At 40.3% G+C, this 24,879-nt stretch overlaps 2 protein-coding genes across 2 annotated transcripts in view; one reads left to right on the plus strand and one right to left on the minus strand.

Annotated features, from left to right (window-relative positions):
- Positions 1–4,604: 4,604 nt before the first annotated feature.
- On the minus strand, positions 4,605–6,339 carry LOC105392971. The gene is made up of 3 exons (XM_011564663.3): positions 6,097–6,339; positions 5,672–5,768; positions 4,605–5,047 (listed from the first exon to the last, which is right to left on the minus strand). Exons 1-3 carry the CDS (start codon positions 6,232–6,234, stop codon positions 4,686–4,688), a joined length of 597 nt encoding a protein of 198 aa, XP_011562965.3. The 5' UTR covers positions 6,235–6,339; the 3' UTR covers positions 4,605–4,685.
- A 1,407-nt stretch (positions 6,340–7,746) lies between these two features.
- LOC105392976 (probable Rho GTPase-activating protein CG5521) overlaps positions 7,747–24,879 on the plus strand; it is a 44,694-nt gene continuing 27,561 nt past the window's right edge. Inside the window, exons 1-19 of the mRNA XM_048630270.1 lie at positions 7,747–7,985; positions 8,864–8,974; positions 9,608–9,625; positions 10,987–11,158; positions 11,512–12,089; positions 12,322–12,618; positions 13,272–13,453; positions 13,948–14,100; positions 14,791–14,972; positions 15,155–15,237; positions 15,481–15,632; positions 18,502–18,718; positions 18,984–19,091; positions 19,458–19,553; positions 19,838–19,939; positions 20,985–21,199; positions 23,410–23,513; positions 23,951–24,081; positions 24,550–24,704. Of these exons, the coding sequence (XP_048486227.1) occupies positions 7,880–7,985; positions 8,864–8,974; positions 9,608–9,625; positions 10,987–11,158; positions 11,512–12,089; positions 12,322–12,618; positions 13,272–13,453; positions 13,948–14,100; positions 14,791–14,972; positions 15,155–15,237; positions 15,481–15,632; positions 18,502–18,718; positions 18,984–19,091; positions 19,458–19,553; positions 19,838–19,939; positions 20,985–21,199; positions 23,410–23,513; positions 23,951–24,081; positions 24,550–24,704 (3,162 nt within the window). The 5' untranslated portion in view covers positions 7,747–7,879. The remainder of the gene's footprint in view (positions 7,986–8,863; positions 8,975–9,607; positions 9,626–10,986; positions 11,159–11,511; positions 12,090–12,321; positions 12,619–13,271; positions 13,454–13,947; positions 14,101–14,790; positions 14,973–15,154; positions 15,238–15,480; positions 15,633–18,501; positions 18,719–18,983; positions 19,092–19,457; positions 19,554–19,837; positions 19,940–20,984; positions 21,200–23,409; positions 23,514–23,950; positions 24,082–24,549; positions 24,705–24,879) is intronic.

The raw sequence follows: 24,879 nt of genomic DNA on the forward strand, positions 1-24,879 counted from the left end.
GATTATGTCGCAGTTCATACTTGTTGTGATCGCGTGCCAACCGTCAATCATTGGACCGATATATCTAATAGCATCGTACCCATTATCAACACCTTGGATATTGTTTTATCATTTCAAATATAAGTACCTACCTTGAACTTCGTCAGTCAGGGTTTTGCAAAGTTGTTTCGGTGACATTCGAACTTTATAGTCCTTCAGTTTTTTGACTAAAGTTACACCTTGCGTGCCGTTTCGGTCATTACCGGTCGGGCAATATTATTCATTAAGTACCTAAGTAGCTATATAATTAGTCATACCTAAGTAAGTACCTATATTTAGATTACCGCAAAATAATTTCCCACAATAGGTATGACTGAAGAACCTGAAACTGGAAGTTAGTAAGTACCTAAAGAAAAGACTTCTTTCGGCGGGAAAAAACATTACCGATACTGTAACTGGAGCATGCATGTCTGAATAGTGTGACTCAATTAAATTGTTATTATTTATTATTAACTTGTAATGTCCCGAAAAACCCTTTGATTTCCATCATTTACGCCCGATACATAAGAAGCTGACCCACTGGCCCCGTTGGTAGTAAATTGTGTAACAGAAGGGCTCGTGTATGGCGTAAACGTAAAATAATTGGGTTTCCTGTCTGTGAATAATTATGGCTCTGCTTGTTATGGAAATGGGAAAGCTTTCTTTTGTTAGTGAAGTGTTTTGTTTGGGTGATTAGAAGAAAACAATCGCGCACTTACCTAAGTACATAACAGGTCAAACTTAGAACCTTCTTTTTTAGCGGTTTAATAACTTGATTGTGCAAGTGATAAAATTAGAAATGTACCTAAGTACCTAGTTAAAAAGTACCAGTACAAGTTAAATTACCTACTACCATAATTATGACAACGCGGACTCAGTATTTTACGCGGGCTTTCAGCGTGAATTCCGCACGTAAAGACACGTTGCGTATGGTGAGGTACTTACACGCATGATTCACGCAACATGCAGCGTGATGCGAGGCAGTGAGAGAAATTCCTAAAAGTCCAAGACTTATGCCGACTCTACACTCTATACCCTATCAAAACCTTAACGGACTGAATTTACAATACTTAGGTAAGTCATATAAAGAAAGATCTAGGTTAGAAACGCTAACTTTTATCGCCGATTATAAAACCTAGCGATTACTGACGTGATACAGAAGGGGGGTCATGTTTGTCTACTAGCAGTTACTTTACTAGTAGTACCTACTTTAAGTATACTTAAGTTTAGTTATTTTATTGAGAGCGGGCCGGGCATGCATCGACCTAGTTCACGATATTTGCCTTCGCCCGTGTGCGGAAGTCGCATTCATTACCTGTAAGTAATCGACTAGACGTAGCCGTCGTCGTATAATCTTTATAATATTCATGTGGTTTAATTTATAAGTTTTATTCAAGATAGAACTTACTAATTATGGTATATTTACCTACAGAACATATTGGTAACAAGTACTTACTTACCTTCATCTTCATGTCGGATACCCTATAACTGTACCTATACCTACCTATGTACCTTCCAGCACAGCTATTGGAAATAGAACTAAAACATAAAAGCACCTACCTTACCTACACTCTAAACAAATGGACTGACCCTATAGGTACTTAATTACTTACTTAATTTTGTCGCCTTTCAGCTGAAAAGTCACGGGCAGGGCCACTGAAAACACTCATATTGACTCATATTTAAAATTGATCTCTATGACGTCACTGTAAGCAAAGCCCTCACTTATAAATCGTACTGATATCGATTTTCAGATACAATCAGGTTATGGTCAGTAGTCGCAGGTAGGCAACCAAACGGCGAAGGTCACTCCTGAAATGATTTGCTACCGTGCAGACGGCCAATTCTAGTAAGTAAAATGGAAGTTGAAAATTTAATTGTTTCTCTCATGTTTCCTAGACCATGAACTCTACTCCCGCTCGCACCTAGTTATACATATAGGTACTAGTTTACAGTGGCATATCATTGCATTGGCATGAAAATTATTGCTTGATTCGTAAAGCTATATTGTATAGCTTCCGTCCATGTCGTGCTAAGTTGCTTACCCTTTTTTTTCCCCTCTAACTGGCAATTTCATCCCCTCGAGGTAGATATTTACTATCCACTTATAGTTAGGTGCATACCTACCAGTGTTAGCTTTGTACCTACCTATAAGTACATTTAATGATACCATACAATAAAAAATGCTTCAGTAACTATTAAATCTCACACCTGTAATACAATTAGTAGAATAGAGTGTCTTGAGCAGTTAAAACTTAGCTTTAGTTGGGTTAGCGAATGTGGGTCAGCTGAGCACGATCAATCGCGATAAGTTGGCGAGTGGCGCGTGATAACATGGAAATAACCCGAGACCAGTGGGCTCTACCCACTGCCCGTCCTGATTACACTGCCCGAGCTTCCATAACAGCACTTAGGTTTTAGCGGAACTTGTAATTAGCCAATAATTTTGGTTTATGATGGATTTTCTGATTTTATTTTGTATAAGTACTTATTACATTATGCATTGAGGACAAATTCTTTTTCTGGGTCTATAGGAATTATGTATAACTACTTAGACCTACTGTACCGCTCGTCGTTTGTTATTCTAATTCTTTAGGTAAATATGTTCTAATAGGTAAACTTTGATTGGGAAATGAACAGCACAGAGGTCCATCGCGACACGCTCACATGATTTAACTTATTATGATCTAGCTAGATAAATAATACTTAACACGTTCACGGACAATCCGTCGAGGGCCGTAATTAAGTATCCTTGTAATATGACTACGCGCCTGTGGCCGTCCAACTTCTATTGATTGAAACCGACGAACCGTCAACAGCCGTATCATTTCCGTATTCTTAATAGGAGATGCATGATTTAGTGTCGTATTGTGCTAATTCATTTGTTTCTAGGTGTCATAACAAAGAACTTGTCGGGGTTTCTTTTGCACACACATAAGTGAACTTTATAGTGACATACCACCTGTCGCCGTAACCGTTACAAATAAAAATAACCTTCCAGAAGTTAGTGTCACGGCGCGCGCGTCGCGGAAATGTTGTGTAGAACGGGTGGTAGTCTGGTAATTTTTGTGGCAAATTACGAGGTAAATTAATAATAAATCGATAAATATCATACTGTTTTGCATATAGGATACCTACCTATTCGATTCAAATACTATAATTACTTAAATGGAACATAGAAAAGCGAAGATATAACTGTAATGAGGAACTAGAAAATTTTAGCTTTTGTCGATGAACCCCTTTGTTTAATCTTACTATATCAGCTTTATTTATTGTATATAGCATGCTGAAAGTGGAACTTTGTATCTGAAAAACGTCCAAACCTATTTGAAAATGATTCGGTCCTTGAAAAAAACTGGCGGCTGCCGCCTGTAGCCGTAGATGTCACTATACGCATTGTTGGATATGCATGATGTGGCGGACCGCTTATAGACGATACCGTCTATGGCCGTAACTGTCACATTACGTAAATAAAATATGTTGAGATACGGCAATACGTTTCAATGCGGAACGATAAAATGTATGGGATTTTTAGGTGTCACATCAAAATATTTTCCAACCATCAATTGTCCGTGAACGTGTTAAATAATAAAGAATAAGTAAGTAAACAAGTACAAAGTATTAAAGTAACTAGACAGTAAAACTTACATAGAGCTTTTCAATAATCCATAATTCGGCGTCATTTGTTGCACTTTCACATCACCTCATCAAACTTTAAATTAACATTGACAGACACATTTAACTTAACATCAACTGTTAACACAATCATGATTGGTGATTAATCCGTAAATTATAAGGTAGATAGATAGTTATTTGAGTCAGAATAAGCTTTAACAGCTGTTAATTCAGGGTTTCAATAAATGTAGGATCCTAAAAAACTGCTGCAGTCTATCAGCTAAGCGTCGTAGTTAGTCACTGAAATATAAATTGGTAAATAAACGCCGATGACAGCATATTTTGTGGCATATAGGCGGGCGTTGCCATGGCAACTGGGCGCCCTTCAATAACATTTTCCAATCGACGTTTAAATTCATTTGTTTGTTTGTAAAGTTACATTCCCGGCTTCAACGTCCTTAACGTAGTCATGGTCAATGAAACCAAGAAAATGTATGCTATAATATGCGTAAGTTTAATGAAATTTTCAGGAAGTTTAGGGCTGTTGACTTGGTAGGTAGGTGAGAACAGAGTGGTGACATGCCGTGCAAGGTGGCTCGACGCGTCATCGGGGGTGGCAGAAGATACCATCAAAAACTTCGGCCATCGATCGTCATTAGCTTAGCTACCCACTTGGATACAAATAATCCCTTCCTCGTACCTTCATTATAATAATAAATACCCAAATATAGTTCCTATATAGTCGTCAGGACAACCGTAACATTCGTAATTGTAAGCCGGAACCGGAAGTTGGTATGGGTAAGTCGGATACGGATATTATGCCTAGATGCAGTGCCGCAACTATATACTCGTATGTACTGTCAAATAGTTGAGGTAATTAAACAAGTCTTCCACAACGTAGCGTACGTACCTAAATGCTTATTCAATCAAAGTAGGTATACGTAGGTACCATTAAATCATACATCACAGAAAATAATTGTCTAAAAGTATTTATTTACTCACTTAAACTAACCTAAATTACCAAGTATTTACTTATCTTAACATCACATTAACTAACCGCACTTATTATCAACATTCCTTTTGCTCCCGGGCAAGCATTTCACCGTGGTCGGGGCCGGGGCTTCCCCGAAGCGGTTCTCCAGCGCCAGGTCCAGACAGCTGACGGCCAGCGTCGTGGCGTTCACTCCTAGCGCCTTCGCCGATGGGTGCCTTCTGCTAAACAAGGCGCAGGGTTCCGTAGTACCCAGCTGCACGCACTTGGCGTTCCACACGACGAAGTTGTCTCCGTAGCAGGGGTTCCTCACGCACACTGGGATGACGGAGGTGCTCTTCAGTACTAAGTACTCGCCCTGGCTGCACGGGCCCTTGCGGTACGCCGGCCAGCACGCGTCGGTGGTTGGGTGGTAGAGGAACGCTGGAACAAAATGTTGGATTAGTCTTTATAAGTACCTAACTAAGTAGGTTTGGATGGTTTGGTCTCGAATTTACAAATATCGAGTGACCGCAGAGTTCGACATATTAATAATAGTTACGTTTCACCTGTAACATTCATATACTAACATAATTTTTATTCGGAACTTTCTTGTAAAGTTTTTTTATGATAGACATGTATATTATGTAAAGAAGGTGGTAGGAATTGAAGTAAAGTAACTAGTTGAAATTATATTTATTAGTAGGTAAGTTACGAATATTTATTTGTTCCCAGACAGCCTTCAGTGGAAAGGTCGCGCTAACTTTATTTGATAAGGCGATAACCCTTTAACTAATGTTCCTGCCTAACTAACTAAATAGCTCCAAAATTATTTATAGTTTTCTAGCTCAATGTAACTTACTGCGGGTTAATAAATTTCAGGAACCGCCATTAATTATCCATTGCTGGGAGTTTTAAGAATCGCAATATAACAGTCTGTCTGGTCTATCCTCATCCTCATCAATCATCATCCAACCACTACAGCTTGTTGCGTGTATAGTTAGTTTAAGATCGTTGTCGGTGGGTCAATGGTGGAGGGTGTCGCGCTCCTGGATAAGCTTCAATTACCTGGTCTGCAATCACAGATCCAGTCGTCTTTCTGGTCCCCCGGGTAGTACAGCTCATTCTCAGCGCAAATCACGGGTGCGTAGATTGGCTGGCGACCCTGAAAATAGCAGAGAGGTATTTGTTCTTTATATAAGTAATTTGTCTAAGGTAATTGATGAATGCCTGATACTACTGTCGCTGAGAAAGGTACAAGTTGAGGTTTCACCTCTATCTCCCTTGGCTTATATTCAGTCGCAACTGATGGGTGCTCTTATTTTAACATGGTGGGTATATAGGTACTTACTTTACATCCTCATCCCTATGGATTCGTAGGCATATACGCATTCATGCATACAGTAAAAATTTTACATAAAGTAGGTATAGTCTCGTTTAAAGATGTAGGTATATAAGTACTTGAGTATACAAAAACGGATTTTGATACCAACCTCTTTATTCTTATCACTTTCCACTTCTTCTGTTTCAGGGAATCCAACTAAGTCCTGCATGTTTTGTGGTAATGTCAACACAGCACCAGCCAATAACATTAAACTTACACAGAACGAAATATTATCATTTAAACTCATTGTAAATGATGAGGTAACTAGGTATTTAACTAACTTTTAATTAAAATGACTAGACCTCACTAATTAAGTATTAGTTATGTTCGCGAGTAATAAAATAAACCTATGTACAACTTTATTATTAAACTATTTTAGTATTAAATTAATTATTTAAATAATTATCTAGCTAAGTATTAAAGTTAGTCGATTGAATCGTGTAACTGATGTGCCACTACTAACGATGCTGCGATAAAAACCCATCTTTAGACCATCCTACGTCATCGGGGCATCGCTTGTCAGATGTTTTTATTGGTAGGTATTTCTTATTCCAAAACAAGTTCTGCGATTTCGACCGTGTTGATAGGTTTTTTATTTATTGGTGAGTAGTATATATAATTACCAACCTGGTTGTAGGTACGTATAATATAGATTAACTGTTCCGGTCAATGATCCGCTATGGTAAAATAAAAATAAGTAGTTAGGTAGTAACTTTACCACCCACCTATACGTAGAACTCTAGGAGTAAGTAAGTAGGTACTTAAGTACATTAATGTAGGTCATCAACTGAAAGTAAAAGGAGGAGAGCCTTTTCCTACTTATACCTAATGTAAGTTAGGTATCCTTAAATGCACCAAGCCATATCTACTTACCTACCTAAAGAATTTCTTGAAGCCTTACCGAATGTTTATTTAGTAGGTATGTATAATATAAACAATACAAGCTCACACGACGAGCCGGAGCGGAGCTGTAGGTACACGGGATATTGTTTTGGCATGAATTTTCGCATTCAGCTTTATCAGTCAGTAATCGTTTACGTCTACTGCTGAACAATGACTAACGTGATCTAAGCGCCAAAATCACCACAGCATTCTATCCCTGACCTTCCTCATTCAGCCACTGCCACTACCAGCTAAATGACTGAGGTCGTCAACTCGTCAGTTCAGTGGGTTGGTGGGCGTACCGCGCTACGTTTGCCTGTTCGTGGTCGCTAACTTGTATTCATAAGTATTTTAGTTCGTTAGGCTTATAATACGGCTATAAGGCTTATACTGGATTATTTGTTTTTTTTATTAGTTTCTAACGTTACCGACAGGGGCGCTGATCAGTCGTCAGTATTCGTGATTCGTACACAGTAACGAACGGGGATATCAAAATCCTTGTATATCTTCTCGTTGCAGCTGAGACCTGAGTTTCTCGTCTCTTATTTTAACTTGATGCATAAAGTTATTGGGACTTTGAAATCCTCGGAATAATAAGTCCATGAATGGCTTGAAAAAAAAACCTTTTATTGTCTTTGTCTCAAGTCGTTCCGTTACACGCATAAAAACAATACACTGTATTTTTATAACTTTTGTTGAGTTTGTGTAATAACATAAATTACGCAAGAAAACTTCTTTGATTATGCCAAACGGTAATAATAAAACCATGTGCACTACATAAAAACCGATTTAGAATGTATTATTTTTCTTACGGCATACAACTTTAACTTTTTCTATCATTTGTATAGCTATGCGTAAAACGATACGCTATACTGTTTACGTCAACTTTGATTGTCAAATCAAACAAAATGGGAGTGAAAATCCAAAGGAAAACAATGCGAAATTGTTGATAAATTGCGGTTTCAGAATGAAAAAAAACTACGTGATGACTTTATAATATTGTGATCGACATGTTTACTAAAAAATCTCATCAAGATGTTAAGAAATCATCGGTTAAAATCCAGGATTCGAAGAAGGATTCTGGAACCCGATTAAAACATTTAAAAATTGTATTAGGTAAGTATTTTTTCCACTTTTCCTGTTCCTAATTCGTAGTTGTACCGATTGATAGCTTCCTAAGAAACTTATTGAGTTTCTGTGATGACTTCCCGTAATGTCCCGTACTTCATGCTAATTAGGTGTAAGTAACAGTAATTTTTGCGTCTCATCTAAGGCTGTGCTACTAATGACGCTGAACTTGGTGTATTTCTGATTACGAACACTATTCCGCTAAGATGAATTATGCAACTCAACACTAATAATATTTTTTGCATGTTATAATAAGGCTAAACACTTTGTTATGCTTCAATAACTCCATGTCATACCAATGGTGTTGAATTCATCATTGTAGTATTCAGATATATTTCTGATCAAATTTTCATGTTTAAACAAAAATGAATTACTATAAAGGAAGCTTAGATCTGAATAGTTTATATAGAATGCCACATGTTTTACAATAAATACATAGGAAGTATAATGTTTAATAAATGCTTGAAGGTTAACTTGCAATATTATCATTTCCTTTTAATATTTAAATCAAAATCTACAATAAGTGATATAAGCTATATAAGAGATTGCTATAAGCGATAAGACCACCTTTTGTACCCTAGTTAAGTGTCTATGTAAAATTGTTAATAATTTCTTGGTGCACAAATAGAGAGTACTCTATCTATCTATCTATACATATAAATAACCTAACCTATTCATTTATTAGTCACCTCAAATGTGGAGTATAATAATATGACATATCTCTTTTGTCATGTAAATAAAGCTATGCTTATACAATCATGCTGTAAGGATTTTGTAGGAATCACAGCACCTGCAATAATAATAATAATAATAATGTTCTATGTATCAGAGCTGCATGTTAACATAATCTTTTTTATTTTTTGCAGAACATTTTGATACTGAAGAGTCGAAAGCCTACTTTGAGGCAAATTTCAGCCATGTGTACTTTATACTGTATGACAACTTCATACAGGCCGAGAACAACCTGCGGCAAAGAGGTTAGTATTGTGTGTATGTGTGTGTGTATTCCAACTGTGACAGAGGCATAAGTGTGTGGTGTCTGTTCTATATTTTCAAGGAAATACTATAAAATGTATAACATATGAATACAAAGTATGAATGCAAAGTCTTATCAGAAAAATAAGATTGACAAGACTTGATTGCAGACTGAACACACATATACATCATTATATTAAACTATTAAAGACATCATAATATTATGTTTCGTATTACAATAAGAAGACCCATAATAGAGGCATAAAAGGTGTTAGACTTTATATGCCAATCCAATATGTTTTAATGTAAATAGTCTGTATGAAATTTTGGTATGCTTCTTCTAGTTCATTTATTAAATAGAAATAACATCCTCAAAAAACACAGTATTTTTTACTATTATTTTTGTGTGCACATTTATGTAGTTCTTACTAAATTCTTTTCTAAATCTTTCCATAATAAAGTATTGGGGTGATGTCCATATTATAAACTCAGCCTGAGTTTCTCATTATTTTCTTTTAGTTTCAATAATATATAATGAAATTTTGCCTGTAGTTTGTACAATCTGCATAATTATGTTTATATTAATTATCTATGTACCTAATCTGTATTTAAAACTGTTCTCTTTTGCCATACAGAACTTCCGTTTCATATTGGTAAGTTGTGATGATTGGTATAAGTCTTCATCTTATTATCATGATGACAAATGAATGTGACTCATAGTAGTGGGTAGTGGTACTAATTTAATTACCTATCTCAGATTGGCTAAAACATTTCATTATATTTTGCTTGTGTTGATCTTAAAAATTGGTTTAATTTATCTTGGTAGTTATTTGTTTATGGGCTTTTAGAAAGAACCTCATATAAAGTTGGAATAGCTATTCTGCATTTTCACTTATTGCTGGGTGTTGTGAAAAAAGAAAATAACTCAAGAAATAACTGTTCCAACATAAGGACAGGTTTATCAGTACATAATTAATTATTTGGAACCAGGTCATAAAGCTTAGTTGTAAATTCCTTAATTCTTGTATACACATGCTGAAACATTATCTTGACATTAAAAACAAGGTACCATACATAGTGCTTGTATAGTATGACTAATATTCCACATAAGCCATAGGATGTAATGTAACACCAACATAACTGGATTATATGAGACTTCATATATGTACATTGACTTACTCACACTTGCCTGCTATTAACCTTTACTTACATAACTAACTATTACTCCTGTATTACATGACAGGTGATTCATTCATATTTATAGAGTTGTAACAAAAATAAAACAAGTGACTACTTAGGCTATAATATGCAATTAGGCTATAATTTATAATATACAGGCTGTTGAGCATTTGTTGTGTATGTTCATACATTTTTGCTGAGTTCATTGACCAAAAAAGTTTGTTTGTCCATGTGCCGAACACCCTGTATGTATATCTCTATTTATCTGTATAACTCGCATACATTGGCATGGCTAACCAACTAAAGCTGGATATGGCAATGGCTGATGTTGTACTTGATCTAATAAAGAACATATTTTAGCCAAACTAGCTCAACATAAATTTTCACTAGCTACATAAGTTTATGATGAAACAATCTCAATTATAGCCTTGAGAAGCAGATTTCTAAAGATCATGGTATATGGCTGCCACACGATCCGCCATTGCCACACCTGCCTTACATTAACTGGTACAGTCTGTGGCAAAGAAACTTGACCCCCCATCAAATAGCAATGTTACTTTTACGCTGAGTTGCAGAAAGGCACTTCAAGGTAATGTCGACCTTAAATGTATATGCTTTGCTTTGACCGTACATTGACAGAAAGACACAGACAGATTTAATGCTTCATTAGCTTTACAATCCTTTCTTCTACTCGGCATGAGCGGGGCCAGGTTTATTTGCTGTTCAATGAAACTTGGCCCCCCATCAGATAGCATTGTTACTTTGAGAGGGGTCAGGTTTTTTTGCCGACGCCTTTAGAAGTATCCATGCCAAAACGATTCCTTGGACATTCTAGTGCACAAGGCGGGTCGAGAGGAGCTGGAGGGCGCGCTGGGGCTGCTGGAGCGCGTGCTGTGCCTGCTGCCCGAGCTGCTCGGCCGGCGCTGGCAGCTGCACTCGTTGACGAGCATCTTCTGCAAGCTGCTGCATAGCGGCAACTCGCAGAAGCTTAGGGCTGAGTCTATTAGGTGAGTGATCTAGGCTTAGACTTTTATGAGGACCAAAACTGTAACTTTTGAGGTTTAAAACCATCGATATTTAGCCGCCGCATGAGCTCCTGCTGTGCACGGGCATGTGGGGTATGATGATGTAACTTGATGTAAGGTACATGTATCACTTTTACTCATTCAACTAAGACATATACATACCTATTTAAAATCAGTCTCTTGCCGATTATAATAACTGGGCTTGTTTAGCAGACAGCATAAGTAAGCTTTTATTTTCCTGTATATCCAACACTATTCAAATTCAAAATTTATTTATTTAAAAATTATATTGCAGGTGTATTGTGTTTTGTATAAATACAACTTTAAATTTACAGGTATTTCCTGCTATGGTATCAAGCGTTAGGCGACAACGCTCCATACGAAGTGCACAAGATGTTCGCGAGCCTGGTGCCGGGGCTGCCCGAGCCGTGCATCCGGCCCAGCGGCTCCCCGCTCAACCACAGCCTCGACTTCATGGCCAACATCTCCACTGACGCCAAAGACTTCAGCATGGAGGAAATTATGCAGCACCCCAACTTTAGCACCACCACAGATAACGCGAAAAAGGTGGTCGTTGAACAAACAGCCACAGGCATCATGGGGAAAATTGCCAATGTGTCTGCGTCCATTTTCCACGATACAAACGCGCTTAATCCCGTCCAAAGTGTAGAGATCCAGCCTCTACTGCCTGCCAGTTCGAGCGAGAAGCCAGTTGAAAATGAAACAAAGTATTTTCTGGAGATTCTTCTAGATGGCATGGCGTCCTCCATCACAAAGATACAGTGGAAGGATCGCTCGCACGCCAAGTCCATGAGGAGTTTTGCCTTCCTCCTGGACAGATTCAAGCTGTACTACCTGCCCGTTATATGTCCACAATTTAATCCAAAGAATTCACTTTACAAGCCTAATTTAGGTAAGTCAATCAATTTCTACTTAGCGACATACATACCTTTCTTATCCTTGCCGTCGGTTATCATAGCTTTTAGAAAATAATTATCAAAGCTTAGAACCATTTCTTAGCTGAAGAATTTTAAATTTTTTGACAGTGCTGAGTATCAATATGCGTATAGTTTATAAGCACACCTATGAATGTACGCTGTACCTTTGCCAGAGTGGTTGTCTAATCCATCCTTCATTCCCTCCAGAACTGCCAGTCCAACACAACATCCTAGAAGACAACTACGTACTCTGCCGAGTCACCCTCATCAAATGGGTGGCGAACTACGCGCACTTCGTGAAGAAGCCGGGCAGCGACTCGGGGCAGCCGTCGTCGATCGTGAGCACGGGCTCGCACCCCCCGCACTTCAGCTCGCCCACCCCCGCGGTGTCCATGCATCATGAGGAGGAGACGTCCTTCACCGTGGGACACCCCTCGGCTGATTCCAGCCGCGCGTCGTCGCATGATTCAACGTCGATTACGCCGCATCCTAGTTTAGATTCTGGTGAGTTAGCTGTAAGATTTCAGATTCGAAATTTGCCTATGTCCAGAGATATGTCAGCCTATGTCTTAGAGAGAGCTTACTAGATGTGTGGCGGTACAGTGACCGCCACACATCTAGTAAGTTCTGAAGTTGACGCGGCGCGCGTTGCGCAGATGTACAGTGGGACTTCTAAATATCTATGTACAAAGGTCAAAAAACACGTTGTATATAATTTTTCTAGCCTGTCGGCGTAAAACGGCATTCCGTCTAGGCTAGACAATCACAAAACAAAACGACTATAATAATGCGATGCGCGACTGTACTTTTGCTGTAGGTGCGAATGTGTGCGTGGCGTATGAACAGTGAGAACACACACACGCACATAAATCTAGGCGACCGCGGTGCGAGGTCGGAGAGAGAGGGGGTGTGCTCTGCCGACCCCTCCCCTCCCGGAATGCCTTTCTGCTGATATCTGTTTTTTTATCGTGCGACGCTGCTACTTCAGAGCTAACTCGATGATTGGCGCTAGGTGTACATAAGAACTAACATAGACAGAGCTACTATAAAAGCGAATAATTCATCCGCACGGGCTATGACGCCTTCGCAACGAAAATAAAACCATAAACAATAATTCAGATTCAATTCCTCATTTAAATCATTATTCTCCTCCACAGCCCCCGGCAGCATAGAAGAGCTAAACTCCGAGCTAGTGGTCCGCGACGTACTCTGTTGCTCCACTCGAGAGAACGTCGACTTCACCATAGAGGTGCTGCGACAGGCGTTCCTACTGCCATTCTCTCACGGCGTGGCGGTGCGGCGGGTCATCGCGCTGTATAAGGACTGGATACAGATGAATGTGAGTGTTTTATGGATATTGTAGTGCATTAATTCGGTCCACAAGGGTCGCCTAAGGGAAATGAGTCCTAAATTTGTACCGAAGTGAGTTGCTAACCAACCACTACTGGTTATCGGATATGAGTTTTTCGTCGGGCATGACCAGTTAACCGCCACATTGCTCTGTTTTACCTTGCTTCTATATCTAGTTATCTCATTGTATTTCATGGTAATCATAAACATTCTTTTCTGGCTAATATATTGCACTTTTAGCCAACATACCTGTAGACCAAATAAACCTGTAATTTATCCCCAAACGTCAACGCCTAATCGGGTATCATTGTCTTGGCAGTGTAATCATCATCATCAGCCAATAATCATCCATTGCTGGACATAGGCCTCTCCCAAGAAGGCACAACACAGTCCTCAACCTTCCTAATCCAACCACTACCGGCTACCCGCCTAAGGTTGGTGTAATCCTAGTGCTCATCACAGATCTACCCCCTTCTTCCCCAGGTATCAGAAATCCCGCCATTCCTGCTAGAGAACACGTTTGCGTCGCTCAACGCGGGCGCGGGCGAGCCGGCCGCGCCGCCGCGCCGCCTGCGCAACGACTCGTACCTGGGCGCCGTGAGTCGCGACCACGCGATGCTAAGGGCTGGGTTGCAGGTGTGTTTCATAAAAAAACCTTAAAGTAGGTTTACTGAGCTCAATAGCTACGGAACACTTTAAGCCTATTTGAGGTTTCATAAAAATCTCTATTCATAATCGTTCCGTAAACCTTCAATAACTATAAAAGCTTAAAGGCGCAGTGGCCAAGCCAAAACCCACAAAAAAAAAAAAATATTTTCAGCAAATATTAACTCACAACAAATGTCACATCGTCAATAAAGCAGAACAGCTGTTGACCGGCCGCCATGTTTTTGTACAATAGGAGGTTTACGGAAGGTGTATAGTAGGGTCCAGCCAACTTTAGCATATCAAGGTTTTACGAATCAGTTGGAGAGTTCTTTAGCGCTATTGATCGTTTATGAATAAAGTTTTTTTGACATTTGCTTATAGCAGGCCTATAGGTCTCCCGTAACTTTTTATGAATAAGACCGTATGTGTATTCCATTCTCATGAATCCCAAAGCAATCGGGATATCGCTCTGGAAGGGCTGATCTATCGGATAATCGATCGGTGACCAACCTAATATTTTAGACCTGCTTGTCCACTACAAACTCACACGCTCATAGGACGCGATGCGCATGGACTTTCCGATAGTATGTCTGTCTCTTTTTTACTGACAATGCCATATACCAACTTTTTCACATTTCTACATAATCTTCACACCTAAAACCCCACCCTCCTCCACAGAACGTCCTTCAAGTGTTCATGACGCAAGCGGCGAACGTGTTCCTGGCATCTTCCTCGCCTGTGGCGCCGCCCGGCGGGCTCGGCCAGCACCAGCTGTTAGAGGAGCAGACGGACACGTGCAAGCGAGTGCTCAACATATACCGCTACATGGTCATGCATGTCGCTATGGACGCTAGCTCGTGGTGAGTGCGTAGTTCAGTGTGTTCGACAGTAGATGGCGTTGACCTTAGGTGGGTGGCTTATTAATGCCACCTAGGTAATAGTATGAATAGAAATAAATAGAAAAAGGTACGGCATAGGCACCGACCAACCTTTTACCATACGGAGCTAGCGGAAAATGTTGATTATGGCTTATTTGTTTCAGGGAACAACTGCTTTTAGTATTACTACAAATAACGTCATTGGTGCTGACAAAAGTTCCACCTAAGAAGAAGCAAGAATCCCTTGGTAAGTGAACTACATTTTTAAATTCGATTCCAATGCTATAACATCCTTAAATAACAAAATGATATTATGGAAAATCCTTCCAGTCCTAGGGATTTAATACTGCTCTGGAAATACAAAGTGTCAGAGATCTGTAGAGTTTGCCACGGCACTATTTTATTTACAAGCTTCAATCTACCTCAATTCTACATCCAAGCAGGGAAATCTAATTCTGGCGTGCCTATAATATGGGTTATTTCTTCTCAGGTGGTTTCCTAGCGCCGGCGTTCTTCCAGACCCTCATTGTGACGTGGATAAAGGCTAATTTGAACGTTTGGGTGCGGCCCGAGCTGTGGCAAAACTTCATGGAGCTGCTGTCGCGGCTCACGCACTGGGAGGAGCTCATCAATGAGTGGGCGGTAAGTTGAGCCATAATAAAATAAAATATAATTAAAATTGAGGCAACTTTCGGGATAGTTTAGTCCAGTTAGCCGTGAATGTGAATCTGTTGACAGTTCGACAATATAACATGCTATAACTTTGTCACCCACTGTTGATTTGGCTAGAACAGAATACAGCGTATCAAAAAAAACAAAATGAAGCCCGTCCTATTTTACGAATAATAAGTGACGATTCGAAACGAGTCCTTAATGAAATAAACGAATAGCGAACAAGTGGCATATCAAAGGAATTTTTACGCATTGTACACACACCTCATCCTACACCTCCTGGGGGAGCTAAATCGTGACTTCTGACTGACTATTAACCAATAAGTTACCTATATCAGGCAGGGGCGTATTTACCCTAGGGCTAAAAGGGCTACAGCCCGGGGCGGCAGGCGGCGAAGGGCGGCCCAGGGGCGGCCGGCAGGCCGCCCTTAGCCTTTAGGTTGGAGGATTAAAAAAGTACAGAACAATATTTTAGGATGCAAGCCTAGAACGGCCCTGAGCCATCTTTCCACATGTTGATTTCATGTCTTAATAAAAAATATGATTTAAAGTATGAAAGCCGGCCTTTGTTCTTCTCAGAATAGTTTATTTTTTTCCGCCCCGGTATTTTTTTTAAGGAAAATGAAGAAAAAAAAATTGCCTCACTCAGTCGCCCTGCACAAGTTTATTTCTAAACGTAATAAAATGTACTTACTCGTCTGAACATAAAAAAAACTTTTTTTTTGTTCGGAAGCTATCATTATCTATGCAAATCTATATCACCACAATGTTCTTATACATATGTAGGTCGGTAGTAGCTCAGTCGGGTAAGCGCCCGCTTCTCACGCAAGGGTTCGAATCCCGGCGCTGACATGTACCAATGAGTTCTTTTAACTTAAGTACAATGTATACCATCGCTCTTACGGTGAAGGAAAACATCGTGAGGAAACCTGCATATCTAGATTTAGCACATCTAGATATGTGAACCCACCAACCCGCAGTGGACCAGCGTGGTGGGAAATGGTCCAAGCTTAGGAAGGCCGTTTAGACCTTGGGGATATGCACAAAGGTTCCACTCGAGAGAGCCACGTGCTTACACCCCCACAGAGAATAGAATAGAATAGGTCGGTAGGTCCTCTACACTTCTTCTTCTTTCGTGTCAGTGAACATGCGAATTTTTAAATTTGTCTAGACCAAAAAGAAGCAGATAGCATTCTGGTTGGCCTGGAGTAAGTCTTCCCGAGTGCAGGTGGAAGGCCACAGGGGACAGGAGAGCAAATGCTCCATAGTCAGGGGGGCGGTACCAAAGTCGCATAGGTTGGTACTGGTAGGTACCAACAGTATAGCCCCACTTGCAAAGATTGTCTTTGCAGCAGCCTACCTCTGGTCGCAACCAATTTAGAGTCTTCCAAATGTGGCAGGGAAGACTGTTACCGGGAGCAAGTTTTTCCTCAAGAGGTAGGACTGAAAGGATCCTGGGGCTGCTTTTCCTCCCAGAACTTTAGCCTTGCATTTTGTGGGTTTTCATCCGTTAAGAACACCTCATTATTTAGAAACGCTTTGCGGCTCTTAAGACGGGAAGGTGCGGCAATATGTGAGTAAAGTGGATGTCTGGAGTCGCATTCTTGTTTGGCTTTCTCAACATAACATGCCACTTTTCGCCGTATGCTAAGGGGTGCTATCCCAGCCAGAGAGTAGACTTTGTAGAGCGGTGTCGGTTTGAGGCATCCCTTAATCCCGTTACTATACTAACTGTGTCGTTCAGAGCAAAATCTACTTCTCTAGCATGCGCGGACCTTGCCCATATCATCATCATCATCATCAGCCAATAATCATCCACTGCTGGACATAGGCCTCTCCCAAGGAGCGCCACAACACTCAGTCCTCGGCCTTCCTCATCCAACCACTACCGGCTCTACCCGCCTAAGGTCGTCAGTCCAGCGGGCAGGACGGCGTCCCACGCTGCGTTTGCCCGTTCACTTGAGAACTCGTCTACCCCAACGGTTATCGGTTCTTCGCCAGATATGACCAGCCCACTGCCACTTCAGCTTGCATATTTTGACAGCTATGTCGGTAACCTTAGTACTCTGAAAGATAACCTCATTTCTGATAGGTATGACCCATCAGAGAAACCTCAAGCATAGATCTCTCCATAGCACGGTGAGTTAATTTTAATCGGTGAACCAGTCCCCAGTCCACGTCTCTGCACCATACGTCAACACTGGCAGGACGCACTGGTTGAAGACATTTGTCTTCAGGCTATGAGGAATGGGAATCTTACCCATATTCGGCTGAGCAACAGAGTGCTAGGCTACTTGTTCGTAGAACTTGCGGAGAGGCGCCTCAACTGGTAGACGTAAGCCATCGCAGAAGGTTGTTTTGGGAGCTGACTTTCTTCTTGGTATTTTGGCAGTGGGTTTTGTACGTGAGGGTCACTCCGAGGTATTTTAGTGACGAGCAGTGCTGGATTTTTCGAGTATGAAAGCCGGCATTTATTCTTTTCTCTACCGGTAGAATAGTCTATTTTTTCCGCCTCTGTATTTTTTTAAGGAAATCTAAAGAAAAAAAAGTATCCTTACTCAGTCGCCCTGCACAAGTTTATTTCTAAAAGTTCTAAAATGTACTTACTCGTCTAACCAGAAAAATCTATTTTTTTTGTTCGAAAAGATATCATTATCTATGCAAATCTATCACCACAATGTTCTTATACATTTATGTAGGTCGGTAGGTACTCTACACTAACTGCTCTTTTTGTTTTCTTTCATTCCTTGATGGGGCGGAAAACTACAGGAGCCCAGGGCGCAAAATCTTTAAATACGCCCCTGATATCAGGCCACTAAATAATTCTTCATTGCTACAGAAAACCATGGAGACGCTCACCCGAGTGCTTGCTCGCCACGTCTACAACCTCGACCTATCCACCACCAACGGGGGCGGCAGTGGGGGCGCGTGCGGGCTGACGCGGGGGCGGGGCCGACGCGCCCCCGCGGCGCCGCCCCCCGCGCCCCCGGCTAGCGCGCTGGCGTCGGGGGACAGGGGCAGTGATAGGCATTGCAATGTCGATGGCAGGACGCCTGGTGAGTGAGACTAATGATTTTTGTATTTAAGGTCAGTCATCTTGAATTTGAACTTAGTTAGGTTATCAATCAAGTACCAGTATCTATTCTAAATATCTCTATACTTTTCTTTATTGGTGTGGCTGCGATACGTAATGACTCAAGAAAAACCCGATTATGGATATCTCGGATTCTGCCAACATACAGGATTTTGGCAGAATCCTAACCGTGCAGTCAACCTTTTATTACTTGCTTCTGCCATCTAACCTAATCTTTCCCCCCGCAGGTAAATCCCCGAAGAGCGTGTCGGAGGCGCACTCGCGCAAGGAGTCGCGGCGCAGCCTGGCGCGCTGCCGCAGCGACCCGCACCTGCACAAGGATGTGGTGGTTACAGGTACACACAGAGAATATACAGGGTGTCCAGGTCACCGCAAAATTGTTAGATCTCCATAAGAAATTCCAGTTTAAATAAATAAATAAATAAGAAAACCAGGATATTCTAAAACCGGGCGACAAAATAATACAAGTTGTTTAATTAAAATTACCTACTTCAGATTGGCTTTTTCTAGGTAAAAAACGCTACTTTATGATTGGCCACAGTGGCGCGGCGTTTGATGACCTAACGATCAGCCAACTGTTCTTCAAAGTGTTGTTATGTTCACCCTACATCGGAATCTGGCGTCTAAGATATCGCTTAGGGCAATAGACCCTGTCTTTGAATGCGAAGAGGAACGGATCTAAATATAACATTTTGTTTCAGACGATACCAAAGAACTTAGCAGTATGAAACGACGATGGTACTCATTGGACTCGCTGAGACAATCGAGACAACAGGAGGACCGAGACTCGGCGAGCGGTACGTACTCACTATTTATGCTGTAACTAATAATATAACAAGTTAGCTAAGAGAGCTGAAGTGGACAAACCCCAGGACAGTTGCTGATGTACTAGCACGGGGTGCAAATAAGACGTGACAAAAGTTTTTCATCGCGCACCGTCAAGAGCGAGCGCGACGGAATACTTTTGTCACGTCTTAAATGCGCCAGCAGGATACCATAGGATGCTGTATGAAAAAAATGCGTTATAGATAGTTAAAATAAATGGGTAAATAATCTATACATGTATGTGTTCGTTGTGTAGGTTCGCGCTCGCCGTCGCCAGCGCCATCTAGCGGCGTGGAGAGCAGCTCCATCAAGGACTCCCCGCTGCAGATCGATCTGGCATCCGACGGAGGAAATGTTGGTAAGTGCCATGTAGTCAGTAGACGTATATACCGTTTATGTGTCTTCATTTATTGAAAAATTAACAGGAAAGCGGTTAATTCGATAAAATATAAAAAATCTACTTATATTGCACAAACATTAAAGCGTGGACATGCACAATGCGCTAAACAATTTTCAGGCTACTGCTAACAAGTTGTTGTTACACTTGTGACTCCGGTTTGGAAGTATAACCATAACTTTGTTGACTTGGTTCTGGCAGGGCACCATTTTATAGTCTTTCAGCATTCATATTCGCGCAGCACCATTTTTAATTGCCGTTTTTTCTTGTCAAATCCAGGTAATTAATTTGAGATTTTATATAAAATGAAGTAACTTTCTTTATGGTAATTCTGTTATAAATAGTACGCCAACTATCGGTCCCTATATGGAATATTAATTCCGGCGAACAACAACAACAGAGAAGTTACGTTACGCTGATCGCTCTATTACAGAAGAATGCGCATAAAAAATATCAATACCAACAAGAACGTGACTGAGACATTATTTATGTGCAATCTCCAGCTATAGAGAAAAACTTTACTATTATAACACAACACCTTATTAACGGTTTTCTAATGCAAATAGCCGCATCTGTAATCAGGCGCATCTAATTGCATGCGGCTCCAAATCTAATCAGATTAGCGTCGCGTGTCGACGCTTCTTGTTGCATACAATATGTTGGACAAGACCATCAACAGATCTGCGCTATGTTTGTCATTCTACCTGCCGCATTACGCTTACATTACTGAGCTAAACTGACGTCTTGTAACAAATTGGATCATAGACACTATTTGCAATGTTTGCCAAAGCAAAAACTAAATTACATAGGATGTCTGCAAAAAATCGCTATAAGCGATAAGACCGCCATTTGTAAATATGTGTATTAAAAAAGTCCTATAACTGTGTCCGTGTTTTTGTGTGCAATAAAATAATACCTTAAATTACACGCTCATTTAAAATTCCGCGCGTAAAACCACCAGCGGCTATGAAGAAAACAAAAGTGTACCCGTCATGTCCGCTTCCAGAGTGGTCGGAGGGCGAGGCGGAGGGGCTGGAAGGGCGGGGGCAGGGCACGGGCGTGGTGATGGGCGGCTCAGCACGCGGCTGGCTGCCCGACGTGGCGGCGGTGTTGTGGCGCCGCATGCTCGCCGCGCTGGGAGACCCCAACCAGCTGAAGGACCCCAACACGCATCATAAGCTCTACAACTACCTCATACATTTGAATTCTACGCTGATCAAGGTTAGTGGGTGTTTTAGTTTGTTAGTAGATTTTTAGGTTTATACAGGGTGATTAGACAAAGGAAAAAATACATTCTAGTAATAAAGTTGTTAAGAATGATCCCCTGAGAGGGTCCAAGGTTTGAGATCCAAAAAGGGTACCGGTATAGTAAGCCGAAAGCCCCTTTTTACTCTTTTTGGAATATCCTGTATATAATATGTTTTCCCTGATTTCAATAGATGAAGGTATGCAGTGTCGCCACAAGAAACTTTTTAGAGGCAATGTGAAGCTCATTCGGTAAAGCTAGTCTCTTATAAACCGTGTGTTTACTATTAATTGAATGGTAGACTTATCGGACCAAATGTAAACCACAGTTTAAAATATTTTCAGAAGTAGATTGTACGTACATGTTATTATGCGCTCGCATGTTCTTAATATGTATATAGGTATTATTATGTATCTATAATTCATACAAATATGTTTTTGACTTTGTGTTATGTTGTGGTTTCATGATCACGTTTTAGTAATTTTAAATAATAAGAAACTGTAGGTAAAGCATTATATTATTTAGTGATGGATTGATGATAAGTTCCTATATGAGTCATGGAACTATCCATACCGCGGCCTCGTCAAGAAAAATCTTTTAACCACAAAGAAAACATATTCAGTACTTCAAAGATCGAAGATCATATCTTTTTATGCTTCGTGTTTTGTTTGTTGTATGAGTCATTTTCATATTAGAATATTTAAACATGATCAAACTTTAAGTATCTAATTGTTCTTCGTTACGGCATTATACACTTAAACCTAGAAACATAAACACATCATTTTATTTAGTGCAGATACTTATGTGTATTATTTGAATCCTCAGTTACTTAAAAATCTTAAAATTCTGTTTGAACTGTAGCACTTGAATGTGTGTCAAACGATACGTATGGCATCTGCTAATTTTTATCGCACACAGCCGCCCATCTGAGTGACTTTATCAAGCGATATCTATTACATTTACCGATATTTCTCAATACGCGTCGGATTGTTGTGGCGTTCTATCTACAAAAATACATTGTTATATTTTTTATTTGAATTAAAAATAGAAAAATGTGTTAGTGGCCAGTAGGTGTTCTAGCCAGTGTTAAGTGGTCAGTGTGTGCACATAAATTAAAAGTAGTGGTTGTATTCTCTTTGTGTATGGTGTTTATAAAACTGTGCACCCTGTTGTCTCCCACGCGAGTGTGCAAGGAGTGCCAATGCGAGGGAAGAGCAGGAAAAAGAAGGCTCCTTCGGAGGCTCCTGAGAAGATCTGGACAGGTTTATTTTGTTATCCTTGTTTACTATGCAAAGTAATGCGATTTCTAAACGTTTATCGCATTTAGCGTTTTGTTTTCTCTTATTTTGACATTGAGCTATATGCGGTGGGTAGTTCGAAATATAAATTTTAACCTAATTACGTGTTTATTTATTGTGAATTAGTTTATTTTTAAATAGTGTTGAATTTTTAGTTAGTTAATAGTAGTGAATTTGTTAAAATTCGAATGGCGGGCCAAACTGTAGATACGTTTTTTAAGTTAAAAACCAGAACTCATTATGATATGCTGGAAAACTTACAGGTATTGTTTTGTATTCAAACGTATTAATCTGTTTGTTTACTAAGATATTGCAATTACAGCACTATTAAATTACTTTCTTTTTTTATATGCTATTAAATCTGGTTCGTATATGAACAATTATTTAACTACAGTGCATAAAAAAACAAGAATTTATAACTAACTAAAAACAAATTAATTCACGACTATAAAATTAAAACTCTGATAGCCACACGCTAAATCAATTTCATACTCCAACACTCCAAACAATAACGAATGTGTGTAATTTATTTGTTACTATTTTAGGACGTGAAAATTGTTACATAAATGCAGCTTAGAAAGTGTTTTGTTCTTATAGAACTTCGGGATACAGTAGCGATTCCTATTCGTTTGCCATTAAATTTCAACAGTAATTATTTACCTCCGTGTATTTTTTAAACAAAGCTAAAAAAGCAAGTAGGTTTGTATTTATGAATTTCTAGATTTTCTGAACTTCGCACCGCCTTTCAAGGGGTTTCCCCTGGGAATTCCTGGATAAAAATAAGTTTATAGTTCGCAATGACCTCAACAAGTGTTACATTTGACCTTTTTTTAGTGGCGAATCGTCTTGTGAATGATCTATTATTTATTTCCAATGTTTGGTTACAGATAAGCACGAACCAGTCGCTGAACGGCAACACGGAGGTGCACGTGCCCTTCAACCTGGTGGCGGGCTGGTGCCTGGAGGCCGAGGCGCTGCCGCCCACTCACAGGTTAGACTAGCAGTTCTGTATAAGTACAGTCAGCTTCAGTAGTTATTAGTACTTTTATACCTTGGTAAAATCACAAATCGTCAAGTAGATAAGAAATAAAGCTGATCGAGCCTCCAACACAACAGTTCAACGGATCTGAGAGTGTCGTGTGTTTTTGGAGTCGCCTGGAGGAGTCGCGTCTCTAGGTTTATTCTGGTCTTCGCAATTTACGACGAATCAAGCAATTTATATCATCATCAGCCCGTAATCGTCCACTGCTGGAAATAAATATGCCGTACTCACGGGCCGCCAGAACTCTGCCTTCTTCCTCATCCAGCCACTTCTAGCTATATGTCTGATGTCTTCGGTCCAACAGGCGATATTAGACAGGCCGGAGGGTGATTTATATCTACTACCTCTACTCCATATCTGCTAAAAATACCGTGTATTATGTCCAGGGCGGGCAAGCTGCTCGCGCTGCGACTCCTGTGCGAGTCGACGCACGCGGCGGGGCCGGGCGCCTACTCGTCCACAAACAACCGTCTGCACCTGTCTCATCTCAACCTGTACCAGCGAGCTTTGCATCATGGTGAGTATAAACTAGTGCCTAATCAAATCTTTGTTGATGTTATTTATTACTTTTCCTTATCACCGTAATTATCAGCCTATAATGGGCTACCGCTATATGTAAGCATCTTCCAAAGAGCGTCACAACTTTGGTCCATTTATACTGAGTATCTATGTATAGTCGTTGGTTCAGCGGGCTGGACGACGTTTCATGCTGGGTCGATTACACCATTTACACCTAACAAACAATGAACAGACAAACTAAGTTGTGTGGCAATGGTGGCCTCTTGAAAGCTCGTTTACGCCAACGTTTATCGGTCCTTCAGCAAATACGGTTTACAAAGACTGAAGTGGTGTTTCATGGTAGATATGGCCCTGGGATATATGAATATCTGATTAACCATATAATCATTTATAATGGCGACACATGCATTCCATCATCGCTTGATACCATTCTCATTGTTTATGTTCTATTAATTTCATTCTTCAGGACTAACCGGTGAAGACAGATCAGTGGTAGACGTGCTGGTGGAATATGCAGCTCCGAGATACCTCTCACTGGCCCTCGATGGCTACTCTCTGCTTCTGTTGGACTTTGTCCACGCGTCCACTGTGGTGCTCAACTCGTCTGATATGGGACCTTCGGTGAGTTGGAATAGGGTTTTAAATCTTTTGAGATGTGATGGTAGTGTTGTGCATAGTTGTTCAGAATAAACGTTTTCTGTAAAGCGTGCCGGATAACAATGACCTTGTGTAGGTAAATGAATATAATTTCATCGTACAATGTATTGTGAAGCAAAACAAATGATACCTGTCGATT

The sequence above is a fragment of the Plutella xylostella genome, chromosome 25 (genome assembly GCF_932276165.1).
Source record: "Plutella xylostella chromosome 25, ilPluXylo3.1, whole genome shotgun sequence".
Taxonomy (NCBI): domain Eukaryota; kingdom Metazoa; phylum Arthropoda; class Insecta; order Lepidoptera; family Plutellidae; genus Plutella; species Plutella xylostella.